We start from the raw sequence: 15053 nt of genomic DNA on the forward strand, positions 1-15053 counted from the left end.
AGGTCAGACTAGATGATCACAATGATCCCTTCTGGCCTTAGAATCTATAAATCTGGATACAGGAAAACAGGGTATCTTGCAGTTGAAGATACAGAGGCACAAATATAAATATTCTTTAAAAATGTGAACAGTTGTAAGTCTCATAATTTAAACAGAGATGATGAATAGCAACTACAAAGAGAGGTTGAACAACATGAGGCTTATCAGTGATATGTGCCTGTTCATTCATGTGTGAAATTAAGAATGATGAATTGCTAAAAGAGCTCAATTTAAGCCCTCACAGCCAAAGGGTAATTTTAGTGACACAAAGGCATGTGTGAGGATGTATGCAGAGGGCAGTACCAGAGAGAGGCTGAAAAGAATTGGGAAAACATTAGGACTGAGATCCTGGCTCCACTGAAGTCAAGAGCAAAATTTCAGTGGACTCCATTAGGCTTATGATTCCATTCAGGGCTGGAAGGGTGACCAAAATCAGAAACAAGAATTTGCAGGAAAGGGACAGTCTGAAAAGCAGAAGTTAAAAAGAAAAAAACAAAAAAACAAAAAACCTACATCTGACTTTGTTAACCATATGGAATTTCTGTAGGTTGTTTACACTGCAAAAAGTAAAGAATATTGCAGAATTCTACATTACACAAATGTTATAAAAATGTATCAAGCACAATATTATTCACAAAAGACACAAAGCTTCAGGGCTGTTTTTAACGTATAACACAGTGAAGTTACTGTCTAGTTAAGAAACTCATTTAAAAGTGGAGTTACAAACAACTCCAAATAACTGGAAAGTTCATTTTCAGGGGACAGAAATAAAAGTTTACTACTAACAACTACTATTTCTGCTATTAAAGTTTTTATTTAAACAATAAAGTATCCTAAAATTGGATTAGAGATTGTAAAAAAACTCAGCCAGTCAGTTGTTACAAGGGCAAAAATGGCACACACTGTAATTTCTTTTTGCGAATACAGACTAACACGGCTGCTACTCTGAAAACTGTAATCACTGATACTAAGGGTAAATCCTACTCATTCCTCCATAAGCATGGAGCATAAGAGCTCATCAGGATTCTGTTTGCTTCTTGCTTTGCAGCAGGACAGTCAACAGACAGGGCAGAAGACTCTGATAGGAATCCAGCAGATACTCTCCTGCCTGGAGATAGGGAGAGCCTTTATGCAATGAGGAGGCCGGAGTGTGGCTCTGTTGGGGCTCCACAGCTTGAGTGAAAGGATTCCCTCCCTTCACCCATCCTCTACGGACTCCATGGTGTACAGCCCAACTGCTGTGCTGTGCTCTGACAGACAATTTAGGGTTTAGGAAAAAGATGGTTACCTTTGGGACCTGTTGTTCTTCGAGATGTGTTGCTCATGCCCATTCCATTGTAGGTGTGTGTGCTTGCCACATGCACCGGTCCTGGAAGTTTTTTCCCTCAGTGGTGTCCGCAGGGGACCAGATCTGGTGCCCTCTGGAGTGGCGCACATATGCACCGCTATAAGGGGCGCTGCTGGCTCCCGCCTCCCTCACAGAATCATAGAATATCAAGGTAGGAAGGGATCACAGGAGGTCATCTAGTCCAACCCCCAACTAAATCATTCCAGCCAGGGCTTTGTCAAGCCTGACCTTAAAAACTTCTAAGGAAGGAGATTCCACCACCTCCCTAGGTAACACATTCCAGCGTTTCACCACCCTCCTAGTGAAAAAGTTTTTCCTAATATCCAACCTAAACCTCCCCCACTGCAACTTGAGACCATTACTCCTTGTTCTGTCATCTGCTACAACTGAGAAAAGTCTAGATCCATCCTCTTTGGAACCCCCTTTCAGGTAGTTGAAAGCAGCTATCAAATCCCCCCTCATTCTTCTCTTCCGCAGACTAAACAATCCCAGTTCCCTCAGCCTCTCCTCATACATTATGTGTTCCAGTCCCCCAATCATTTTTGTTACCCTCCGCTGGATGCTTTCCAATTTTTTCACATCCTTCTTGTAGTGTGGGGCCCAAAATTGGACACAGTACTCCAGGTGTGGCCTCACTAATGTCGAATAGAGGGGAACGATCACGTCCCTTGATCTGCTGGCAATGCCCCTACTTATACAGCTCAAAATGCCATTGGCCTTCTTGGCAACAACGGCACACTGTTGACTCACATCCAGCTTCTCATCCACTGTAACCCCTAGGTCCTTTTCTGCAGAACTGCTGCCTAGCCATTTGGTCCCTAGTCTGTAGCCGTGCATGGGATTCTTTCGTCCTAAGTGCAGGACTCTGCACTTGTCCTTGTTGAACCTCATCAGATTTCTTTTGGCCCAATCCTCTAATTTGTCTAGGTCCCTCTGTATCCTATCCCTACCCTCCAGCGTACCTACCTCTCCTCCCAGTTTGGTGTCATCTGCAAACTTGCTGAAGGTGCAATCCACACCATCCTCCAGATCATTAACAAACTCCGACAGAGAGGAAGCAGATTGGGTCATGGAACGGACACGAGCAACATATCTCGAAGAACAACAGTTACGAAATGTAACCATCTTTTCTTCTTCGAGTGCTTGCTCATGTTCATTCTATGGTAGGTAACTCCCAAGCAGTACCACCAGAGACGAGTAGGGGTTCATGGATGTGTCGACTGCAGCACAGCTCTGCCAAATCCAGTGTAATCTCTGGCTTGCTGGGTATGGCATAATGCGTTGTGAACGTGTGTACCAAAGACCACGTCGTGGCCCTGCAAATATCCTGGATAGAGACATGTCATGTGAGAATACCTATCTACCCTGGACGCAAGGGTAGAAGGCTGATATAGGTGCCAGGTGAACCTTGACTGAAGAGAAGGCAAGGCCCTGATGCTTTAAGTGAAGCAGGTAATCCAGAATGGACTGCAGAGACGACTGATTTGGGGAGATACTTCGCTCTGTTGCCTAGCATAAGAAATGCTTCCACTTTGCCAGGTAAGTTGCTCTGGTGGAGGGCTTCCTGCTCTCCAAGAGAGCCTGCTGTACCTGACTAGAACAGGCTTGTTCCTCTGGATTTAGCCATGCAGCATCCAAGCTGTGAGGTGGAGTGAGGTGAGGTTTGGGTGCAGCAGCCGACCATGATCCTGTGAGAACAGGTCCAGGCAGCTGAGAAGTGCCCAGGGGCTGCTACAGCCAGGTCCATAAGCATACCGAACCAATGCTGGGGTAAACATAATGACCCATGCTTTACCCCTCTTGATCTTTAGGAGGACTTTACTGATGAGTGGGATCAGCGGAAAAGCATACATCAGGTCTCCTGACCAAGGCATCGGAGAGTGAGCCTCCGCCGAGGCCTTGCAGGGAACAGAACTGATGACACTTTCTGTTCTGCCTGGTGGTGAACAGGTACAATTGGGGAGCTCCCCACTTCTGGAAGAGCATCCTGACAACCTCTGAATGGAGGGACCACTTGTGGTGAGAGAAGAAGGACTTGCTGAGGCGATCCATTAGTGTGTTCTAGATGCCGGGGAGGTGTGAGCCTTCTAGGTGGATTGCATGTCAGATGCAGAAGTCCCACAGGTGAAGGGCTTCCTGGCACAGAGCCGACAAATGAGCTCCCCCCTGCCTGTTGACATAGGAAGGAAAGGTGGGGAAAGGAATACCCCACAAGCTAGATGGATGGCTCTGAGCTCCCTGACATTTATGTGAAGCATGAGTTCCTCTCTTGACCATAGCTTCTGCGTTCACAGTGTACCACGATGCGCTCCCCATCAGAGGTTGGAAGCATCAGATATCAGGGAGACATGGGTCATGTGCTCGCAAATGGCACACCTTCCGACCCTAGTGCCGGGTCAGACCACCACTGCAGGGAAGTATCCATCCATGGCAGGATCTTGAGGAACTTGTCCAGGTAATGCCTGGCCGGGGAGTAGACTGACGCCAGCCAAATCTGGAGGGGGCGCAGTCTGAGTCTCGTCTGCTGAACCACGCACATGCATGCGGCCATGTGCCCCAATAATTTGAGGCACAGCCGGGCAGTGGTGAGTGGGTGGGTCGTGACATTGGCAATCAGATCTGACATTGCCCTGAACCTGGCCTCTGGCAGGAAGGCTCTGGCTTGGGTAGAATTGAGGACCGCTCGGATAAACTCTATTCTTTGAACCGGAACCAATGCTGATTTTTATTTGTTTATCAACAGACCTAGAGCTTGATAAGTGGCTCGCAACGTCTCAATGCTGCACTGGATCTGGACCTTGTAATGTCCCTTAATAAGCCAGTGATTGAGGTATGGGTAGAACTGGATACCCCAACATCTGAGGCAGGCCACTGCCACCAACATGCACTTCATATACACCCGTGGCACTCTTGCTAGACCAAAGGGGAGCACTGCGAATTGGTAGTGGGTGGTCCCAACTATGAAACGTAGGAACCTTCTGTATCCGTGGAAGAGCAATATATGAAAGTAAGCGTCTTTCAGGTCAAGGGTGGTATACCAGTCTCCTGGATCCAGGAAAGGAATGATGGAGGTCAGGGAGACCAAGCGGAACTTCAACTTCTTGAGATATTTGTTCAGGCTCTGCAGGTCGAGGATGGAACGTAGTCCCCTCTTGGCCTTTGGGATAAAAAAAATAAAAGGAGTAAAATCCTTTCCCTCTCAAGCGCAGAGGGACTTCCTCCACAGTTCCCACTTACAGAAGGCCCTGCACCTTCTGAGCAAGCAGATGCTCATGAGACGGGTCTCCGAAGAGGGACGGGGCAGAGGGGTGGGGGTGAGAGGGAGGGGTAGAAATAAACTGGAGGGTGTACCCCTCGCTACTGTACTGAGGACCCACTGGTCCAATGTTATAGAAGCCGAGGCCATGAGGAAGGGAGACAGATGGTTGGAAAAAAGCAGGGGTGCTGGATCGAGTACACAGGCTGGAAGGTCACCCTCGAGCATGCTCTCAAAATACCTGATTATTACCCCACTGGTTGCAGGTGGAGCTTGAGGGAACTAAGGGTGCCGGCTGTTGGCCTTGCTGGTGCTTGTAGCTCCTAGCTTTTCTGTGGAAGGGCTTTGTTCAGGACTGGTCCCCGAACCTGTGGGAGTGCTGTGGTTTGAACCACTTTCTCACAGGAGCCGGCATGTAAAGGCTGAGCAAGTGCATGGTACCTCTAGAGTCTTTCAGGCCATGTAATTTGCTCTCTGTTCTGAGAATAGCGCCAGGCTATCAAAAGGGAGGTTCTGGATGGACTGCTGAACCTCCACCGACAGGCCAAACAACTACAGCTAGCATGGAAATGGACAGCGCCATGGTCTGGGCTGTGGAGTCTGCCACATCTGAGGCCACTTGGAGAGCTACCCTGGCCATAGCTCTGCCCTCATCCAGGATAGCCAGGAAGTCCTTCCTGGGCTCCTTTGGCAGCAAGTCTGCAAATTTGGCCATGGACTGCCAATGTTAAAGTGATCAAGTAGGGCCTGATTGTTGGCCATTCTTAACTGGAGGCTGGCCATCAAATACGTTTTTCTACCAAAGAAATGGAGCCTCTTTGCCTCTTATTCTTAGGAGTTGATCCCTGTTGGCCCTGTCTATCACGCTCATTGGTTGCCAATACCACCCGTGAGCTAGGAGCGGAGTGCGTATGTAGGTATTCAAATCCCTTAGCAAGTAAGTAATACTTTCTCTTTGCCCGCTTGGAAATGGGGGGCAGGGAAGAGGAAGTTTGCCATAAGGCTTTGGTCAGATTTACCACTTCCTCGTGGATGGGTAATGCCACCCTGGAAGGGGCCGTTGTGCTCATAACATCAAAAAGAATTGGAGGGTTCTGCCAGCTCCTCAGCCTCTAACCCCAGGATCTAAGCCACCCTCTTAAGAAGCTCCTGGTGGGCTTTTATATCATTCTGGGGGACTGTATGGGAAGGTCCTGCTATTGCCTCATCATGCAAAGAGGATGAGGAGGCAGGTAACGGCCGGTCTGCCAGCTCCGTGGCCTCCGCAGGGGAGTGCCAGCTGGGGATGGCTGACCCTGGGGACCTTGGTCTGACTCTGCTTCTGAGTCCGGGGGTGGCTGGGAGACTGTTGCTGACTGTTTCTCAGATGCCCTTGAGACTGATCAGTACCTCTGCGATGGCTGGGGAAACCCCTAGGGATTCCATAGCTTCCAGGGAGCCAGCCATTGATCTTGAGGCCATGTAGGCACTGATGGTCCTGATGGGAATATTGATGCCCTTGGTGGGTGGCCCTGGCCTGCCAGTAAATCTTCCTCCTCAGCCTCAGAGAGTGAGGAGGAAGAGATATGTTTGAGGGACACAATGCTGCCTGCCTACTTCGATCCTGTCGGCCCTCTCCATGGGTCTCCACCTGTGACTCGTACCAGGAAGACAGCTCCCGGTGCTGTGCCTCTGGTGGCCCGCAGTGGTGTTCAGCGGATCGGCATCTGTACCCCGGCGATCGATGCCTCATGATGTGAGAGCGGTGCCGTTCCATGGATCGGGAGTGAGAGCATTGACATCCCGGCTTAGGGGATCAATGCCTTGCCCACGGGGATCCGTACCGGTAAATCAGAGACCAGTTACGGGACTCGGGGACCAGTGTCTGGACTCTCTGGAGCGGTTCTGCGAGTTTGGAGATTGACCCCGCCGCTCCAGGGACTGGTGCCGGGACTCTGGGGATTGGCGACACGCCTCCATGGATCTGTGCCAGACACCCAGTGAATGACATCGGGATCCCGGGGAACACTGTCTAGAGTCTGGGGAATGACGCGGGGAACTCTGACAGGTAAGCTGTTGGTGCTGTTCTGGTGGGGCACTCCCTGCATCAGGGAGCAGTGCCGAACCAATGGGGACTCCTGGAAAGGTTCCAGAGCGGGTTTACCCCTTGAATGGGGCACCTAGCTGGCTGTCGTGGGCAGCACTGGAAGGGGCAATATGTCCTTAGCAGCCTGAAAGTCCTCCAGTGTGGACAGCACTGCCAGGTGCCAAGAGCCTCTCCTCCTTCCCGGGATGATGGGTGGGTCATGAACAGATCTCGACAGCTCAACAGGTGCTGAAGCCTGGCCACCGTCCAGAGGGGAAGAGCTGCCCCGCGCGGGTCTTTGCTCTCCTCCAGCTTTCTCCCTCCCTTTATGGGATGTAGGAAAACGCCCTTTCCCGGTCTTTGTCTGCTTTTTAGCCGGTACAGGGGATGGGGATCGGCCCCGGTCAGAGGCCGGTGCTAGCGGTGCACTCCGCACCAAAGCTGCAGTACTTGGAGTGCAGTCCAATCTGGATAGCTCTGAGGTCGGTGTGAGGACCGACTCTGTTAGGAGCACTCTTAGTCAAATGTTCTGCTCCTTTTTGGTTCGGGGCTTGAAACTCTTACAAATGCGATACTTGTCACTTGTGGGTCTCCCTCAAACACTTAAGACAGCTTTGGTGGAGATCACTGACTGGCATAGGTTTTTTGCAGTGGTCGCAAGGCTTAAAGCCCAGGGCATGCCCAATCCCTAAGCTAAGTCCTGCAGGGGACTAACTATTTCTAACTTATACACGAAGGGAACTAATAAATTACTCAAACTTTCTAAGAACTATATACAGGAGAATTCACAACTAGGCACAGTTGAGAAGGAAAGCTTGCTGAGGCAAGGAGACATTCCAGCACCGTCACTGGCGGTAAGAAAGAACTGAGGGAGAGAGGAGCTGGCAGCGCCCCTTATACCGGTGCATACGCGCACTTCTCTGGGGGGCACCAGAGCCGGTCCCCTAGGGATACCACTGAGGGAAAAACTTCTGGCACCAGTGCATGTGGCAAGCGCACACTCCTACAATAGAATGGACATGAGCAAGCACTCGAAGAAGAATAAATAGGTAACCTGTAGAAGATCATTTAGATATATTTTAAGTTGGGAATAAGATGTTATGACCAACATGAGACATTTTAAAGGGGCCTGGATTTTCAGAATTTGTTGAGCATTCACTTGCTGACAACAAAACACACAAAAACTGGTCCCTTTAAGGTATCTCAGATTGGGCACCCAAAAATTGAAGCAGCCCAAATCTCTGATCACTTTTGAAAAGATTGGACCTCACTTACTGCACAGATAAAGTACACTTGGTGCCCATGAAAGGAACCAAATAGTGTAAAACAGATCAAGAGGTTGTGCTTCTAAAAATGGCAGAGAGTAGCAAAGTTCATAATAATTAACTATACACTATGTTAATAACTCTTTAAAATATACTTTTTAAAATAGAGACATTTCTATCTTGGACTAATAAAAGCAGTCTTCAGTTTCACTACTGCTTTCTAAAGTGAGAATTTCTAGGTCTACATCTCATCAGATATTGATCTTGTAATCTTCCCGTTTAGAGATTCTAATAGAACTATGCTTCTAGGCGACCTACAAAACAAATATAATCATGTGGCTAAACTACACAAGGTTACATCATTTCTCCTACTGTATTTATTGGAGGACCTCAGCTCTAAACAGCTTGCAAACAGAGAGACAAACAATTTTGTAACCTCGTCTGTTCCCGTTGTATTATAATCCATTTTGGCAAATTAGATGTTTTACTTCAACTTGTGCAAGATGTACAAGATGAAATTAATTTCAAATGCCATTTCACTCACTTTTACCCTTTCTTTTTTGCCAACACCTCTATGTAATTTTGTATTATATAAAGCTAACATATTAATCAGGTAGCCACATTACAGTGGAATCCTATTTGAAAGTTGTTTTTAAAATTATTAAATATAAAATCCGCCTGTCATCTGGAACCTAAAAGGTATTAATGCAACATGGAAGCAACATGTTTCACACTGTATTGTATTAGAAGGCATTAGAAGAATTACAAGATTGCTCACCTGCGACCACATTCTGAATATTTACCAATATTTTTTAATATTAAGGCAGCTGTTAATCGGATGTGTTTAGTTATTGGTCCCTCTTTTTCATCCTAAAATAGAAAGAAAATCATATTAAAAACAAATCAGTCACCCATTAATTTCAAATACACAATCTAAATGATCCTTACTGTAAAATCTCTGAAGACAAGATTTCTTGATCCCCTTCTTAGTGCCATGAGGGCAGCACTAGGATGATTCACAATAGCTTTCTGTGCTCTAGGAGTAGAGGTACTACTCCCTGCAGTTGGCTGCCTACACGGATAAAGAAAAGATATAGGTATTAAGCATTATGTGATGCTTTCTAGCACATTTGTATTTATCAAGACAGTTACTCTTGATATGCTTTTCTTTTTAACCTCTTTGGAGCTCACAGCTAAAGGAGTTCTCAGTGCTCAACACTCACGTAGTTTTGATTCAACAGGGGAAAACCGTGGCTCACAAGTGCCACAGGATTAGTTAGGTGAAGGTGAGAAAATACACCTCTCTCAGAAAACCACTGCATTTCACAGATGGCATTTGTAAAGGACAAGTATCTAACTAATCAACACTAGTATACTTCAGAACAAGCTAGCTTTCTGATAACTGTTTGAAGGAATACGTTATTAGCCAACATTTAAAATGAATGGGGATGGTGGCTATCCAAATGCCATCCAAAACAGTAAACGCTGTGCCCAGCACAGCTCAGTTATCCCTTCTAGTCCACCCCTCCACAGGTGAAGGATCCAGGGAGAAGACACAAGAACAGTGTACAGACTAGCATGGAGTCATTGGGAATATTTTTGAAACGGGAAGACAGATATGGAGGGAATGGATGTGAGGAACTTGGGGGGACAGAGCTGAAAGCCTCCTTGTTTTTCCACTGCACAGCTCAGACCCCTGCTCCTTTCCATCCCACTGTTCCCTGCATTGCCACATCATCCCAACATCTCTCCTCATTGCTCATGTTCCTCACCACTGCTCAGACTCCACTACCCCACAGCTCAGTCATGCTCCAATGTTCCCTGCATTCCTCTAACCACCTACTCCCTGCCCCCTGCTGCTCTGAGCCCCCTCACAGGCACACAAGCTCCTCCTTGTCATTCCATGTCCCTGGAAAGCTTGGAGGAGCCATAGGTGGTGGTGGTGGGGTGAGGAGGTGGGGCTATGAGGCGTACATGTGCCAGCTGGAGGCAGGAAGGGGCATGACAGTGGATATGTAGAGTCTGTCCTTCCCCAAATCTGGGCCTAGTCAGTGTACGGGGAAGGATCTCTACACTTCCCTCTGCAGCACAAGAGGCTCAGAGAGGTATGAAGTGGCCCATTCATGTCAATGAGATATTCTCAGCTGAATAAGAACACCCATGGAGATGTAGATAGCCTGAAATAATAGGTCTGAGATGTGTGAATTGCTCCATTCAACTCAGTAGGTGTTCCCATCCCACCCCCAAAGTCTCAGTGCTTCTGGGTCTGTGCAATGCATGCTCTGAGAATGCTTATTCTCAGCTCCTAACTATGGTCTCAGTGCTGTACACCAACTATGCCCATTCTCAGTTCCTCATTCCACTCTCTGCACTATATGCATGTGCCATGCACTGAACATGCTCATTCCCAGCTCCCCATCTGGTCTCAGCACTGAAGGGGCATGTTTTAAGGGGGGGGGGACAAGAAAGGGAGTATGGATGTGGAGAGGTTTGTGGGAACACTGCTAAAGCCCCCCACATCCTCACTGCACAGCTCAGACCCCTCCCTTCCTCCTCACACCCTCCTGCACTGCTCTGACCACCCCCTTTCCTCTAGAAACATCAGCATTAAAGGAAGGGTAAACCTGGGGAGTGTGGAGATTTCTAGGTTCCTGCCCTGGTTGGGGAGCAGAGGAGGAAAGGGGAGGCCTGGAGCCCCCTCCTTTGGCCTTAGGAGGAATTGTGGGGGATGGGGGGTGCTTTTAGGGGACCAGAAAGGGCACAGATGGCGCCGCTTCCCACCAAGACAACACTGGAGGGGAAGACGCCCTACTTTCCCTCCTTACAGTCCTGCTCAGTGAGCACTTCCGAGCTTCCAGATAGCGGAGGTCTCTTTGAAGGCAATCCTTTATTCATTAAGGAATCATAGAAGAATTGCTTTTTTGAAACCCAGTTCTCTGTCAAAGCTCTAGTTATCAAACTGAGTTTTCAAAAAATGGTGTTTAAACAATTCCTTGCAATAATGTGGGCCATTATCTAGGGGCATGCTGGCTCCTCTGTAACTGTGCCAGAGCACAACTATAAGGCAAAAGGGGCAGAGGCCCCGACGTTGCACTCTCCCAACCTCCACATCTCCTGCACAGCTCCAACATATACACACTCACCATTCCTCCTCACTGCTTTGACCCCCCAATATTCCCTTGCTTTGGCCCCCCCAAAATTGTAAGAATCTGGAAATGTTTGAGCAGCTCATGTTAGGGGGGGCTGTGTATCAGGATCCCCTGAACTAAATGCCATGGGTTTCCTTTGATCACACTCAATCTCATGGTTTATTATAAATTCATTAAACTACTTTAGGAAGAAGTTAGGGTATCTTTCCTCTGTTTAATTAATGTTATTTTCTTTGACAACAGTCTGATGTAAATGCGAAAACTGTCTGTAAATTTGACCTTTTAAAAATTATTGCTCTTAACTCAGCAATTTTGGTCTCAGAGAAAAACTTCCAGAACAAGCCCCTACAGAACGCAGGCAGAGAGCAAGGAACATGCACAACAAACATTCTCTGACAGTTGCAGGGATAGGGTTTGAACTCAGTGCATGGGTACTATAAAGATTCCATGATCAAAATAACATCTTTGAGCCACCCAATTACTGTGACAACAGACTGCCTGGAAACCCTTTGACTGTTAACAAAGACATAATTTTGCTGCACATGTGCACCTCATTCTCTTTGGCTTGAGCAACTGACACATTCAACTACAATCCTGAAGGTCATAGGTTCAAGTCTTGATCAACTGATTGATCAATTCGAGGCTTGATCATACTAAAAAGCCACCTCCAACTCACCCAGCTGCAAAATGAATACTTGATCCATAAGGGTACAGAAGTTAAATATGGTTGGACATGATGCTGGCCACATCACTCTCTAGTCGTCGTGTATCATTGGCTACAAAACTGACGTGCCTTAACCACATGAAGAGCCAACTCGAAGAGCCATTGGCTCGGGGGAACTTTGACTTTTAACTGACATACCAAACTGGAGTTTCTACCTGAACCTGAATAACTTATGCAGAGAAATGCTCCAAAGGGGCATTGGGTGCAGTAATTATGATAAATCTGGAGCACTTTGGGGAGAGCAGAGCCCCAGGTGTGCATAAAAAAATCTTGGAAGAATCAGATGATTTTGTAAAATGCTGGGTTTTTAGGGGGCTTTATATTGACAACTTTTTGCTCAAATGACCCCAAATTTGAACAATTATCCCTACCCCAAACTCTCACAAGGCATAGCAAATTTTGAGGCAATCCATGTCAGTATGTGGATTTTAGAGCATTTAGAATTGTAGTCTTTTAACCACTAAGTGACTCTCAACCTTAACTACATCCGAGCTGCTGATCCACTGTAATCAAAAAGATAATGTTGGTTGTCTGGGAGAGAATTCGGAGAGTATGGTGAGTTTGTCTCCATTACTGAAGATGGGTGCTTATCACTTTTTTATCACTGGCTCTTAAAGTTTAGGGGCATAGGACCCTCAATTGCTCTTGGATCATCAATGTGGCTTTTTCATCTGTGCTTTCCATGACCATTGTGACCTTTTCTCTCAGATGTCATAGAATCATAGAATATCAGAGTTGGAAGGGACCTCAGGAGATCATCTAGTCCAATCACTCATTTCTCTTGCCTATTTTATATTTATATTTTATGCATCACTGCATGTTGGATTACTATATTTTGCTCTATCTAGAACAACGCCTGATAAATCAAATTATAAATATACAACCTTCTTCCAGTGATTTCTGACTCTATTTTCTCTACCAGTAATGAGGATCATGTCTCTTACTTATTGGAAGGTTTCTGATTTCCTGCTTGTCCGTGTTCATCTTGTTTTAATCCTGCAAGTAGAGCATCTCTGGAGCAGTGCTTATCCTGTTTGAGAAAAGGAAAAAAATTTATCTGAAGACTTTTCAATGAAATTCCACATTTTACTTTATAAAATAATAGTGAGAAAATCTGTACCTGTAAGTGGGTAATGAAGGAAAACCTCTGCCGCTGAAAAGGTTCACAACCCTCCCATAAGCACTGCCCTGGATAGACATCTTTTCCTCCATGTTCAGTTGCTGCATGATAAAAAACTTGTGATGGTGTTTGAAACCACCTAAAAAGTATAAAAGTAAAAAATGCTGTAATTGCTTTTGCTTAGTTGCTGTTAAAGCAGCAATACCACTTTTGATCCAATACTGGCTAACACTTCTGTTCTCATAAACACACATATGCATTACATCCTGAAAATGTATGTAATTTCCATATTTAAATATGACAATTTCCAAGAGTGTTTTGTACATGTCCATTATCCCTAAATACCAATAAAGGGCAACTTGATTTGGCTGAATCCAATTATTTAAAATTATTTAAGCATTTTAAATTTAATTTTAAGCATTTTAAAATTTTCCTATTGATGAATTGATCCCAATGGCTTTAACGTGGACTACTTGTTTAAACTCTCTGTATATCCAAACAAACTAGTACTAAGCTGTCAAGAACCTTGTATTACAGATATGGTTGTCTTTCATATATTCTCCTTCCTGGATTCTTTCTGACCAGCCAGCACTTGTACTGAGAATATTTAAAATGTGACTAGCAAGCAGAAATATGAAATCATTGATCCTGTAGTCTTCTATGTAATGTAATGATATCTGTTAACAATGCTAGAACAACAGGTCAGGGTAAAACCTGTTTTTCAGTAAATCTCCTGTTAAAACTTGTTTGTCTGAAACTTGGTTTAGACGTTTTCAGCATACAATCAATTTTATTTGTTTTGTTAAAACAGCTATAAAAATCTTTTGGCTATTTTAAATTAGAGATTTGAAAATAGATATTGTCTTGCATGTACATTAAATAATAAAAGGTAAACAGCTGCTACCCACATATATTAACTCTTTGTTTATAAGCTTTTCAGTATTTCAGTGTGCATATCTGCAATCTTGTCAAGCTAACTTATTGCAGTCAATTACAATATTTAAAAGTTTTGCCTGCTGATTCAAATTAGTCTGTGCTCAGATAATGGGATACCATCTGCGTTTATCATGCAGACTTTTTAAAAAATTGATTACTGTGTATATTAACCATCAAAGAAGATTAACATTGATTTTAAAATTCACTAAAATATACACACATGTCCCCAAAATTGCAAAGACTTAAGTAGTTGTTTAACTTTAGGCATCTGAGTAGTGCCAGAGTATAAACTGATTAAATAGTAAAGACTCTCATTGAAGATATACATTTATAAGGACTGGGCCCTTTTTAGGATAGAAATAATCTTTGAGGCCTATTAGTTCTCATTCAGTTCCATGAGATTTTTTTCCTTAGTCCAATTTTTTAATTTTAGAATATTTACTATGAAAAAGTTTTTACATAAACAAAATGAAATTATAAAAAAATATATTCAAATAGTATTACTCGTCTGAACACAAAAGGGAGGAAATTTGATAGAATGAAAATGATATGATAGAAACTATCATTTTTAACATCTTTGTATAAGAGGGATCTCAAAACAGCCTTGTAACATAACTGTTACATATACTTTAACTGGATCTTTTTAAGCCATTTTATAAGAGGGACAATATTAAAACTTGGGCAATGCAACTGATTTGAGATATCACTACTTACCACAAGGGGGCATTTTAATTTTATCTGCAGGAATTTACACCTGAGTCAGAAAAAATAAGCTATTAAAAATATAGGCTATAAAGAGAGAGACTGATTCATTTCAGTTTTGGAATAAGTGAGCTTTCCATTAAAGTAACGTTGGACAAGCTTACCAGAAGGGGTCACAAAGAACAGGTACTACATAGGGATTGTGTTCCTCTTTACCAAAAAAAATATTGATGATGATGATGAATTGTATTGTGGTAGTACCTAAAGGCTCAACTCAGGGACTGGTGGCCTCATTGTTATATGTGTGAACAGCATCTAGTACATAGAAATTTTCTTGCTTCTAATAATGTAGTCTAATATAGCCATAGCTGAAGACTATGTACTGAGCACTGAAACATGTCTTAACTGACAATTAAAGGGACCAAGAAAAATTTGTTGCAAAGTAGAGA

General features: G+C 44.8%; 1 protein-coding gene across 2 annotated transcripts in view; it reads right to left on the bottom strand.

Annotated features, from left to right (window-relative positions):
- ARID2 (AT-rich interaction domain 2) overlaps nt 1–15053 on the bottom strand; it is a 166583-nt gene that overhangs the window by 1810 nt on the left and 149720 nt on the right. Inside the window, exons 17-20 of one of the 2 annotated variants that reach the window (XM_084649826.1) lie at nt 12967–13105; nt 12791–12876; nt 8922–9045; nt 8752–8843 (exon numbers count right to left, since the gene is read on the bottom strand). In XM_084649826.1, coding sequence (XP_084505952.1) covers nt 8752–8843; nt 8922–9045; nt 12791–12876; nt 12967–13105 — 441 coding nt within the window. Of the gene's footprint in view, nt 1–8751; nt 8844–8921; nt 9046–12790; nt 13106–15053 lie in introns of both variants that reach the window. The other variant, XM_084649825.1, reaches the window with a different exon arrangement.

The sequence above is a fragment of the Lepidochelys olivacea genome (genome assembly GCF_965140295.1).
Source record: "Lepidochelys olivacea isolate rLepOli2 genome assembly, chromosome: 1".
Lineage (NCBI taxonomy): Eukaryota > Metazoa > Chordata > Testudines > Cheloniidae > Lepidochelys > Lepidochelys olivacea.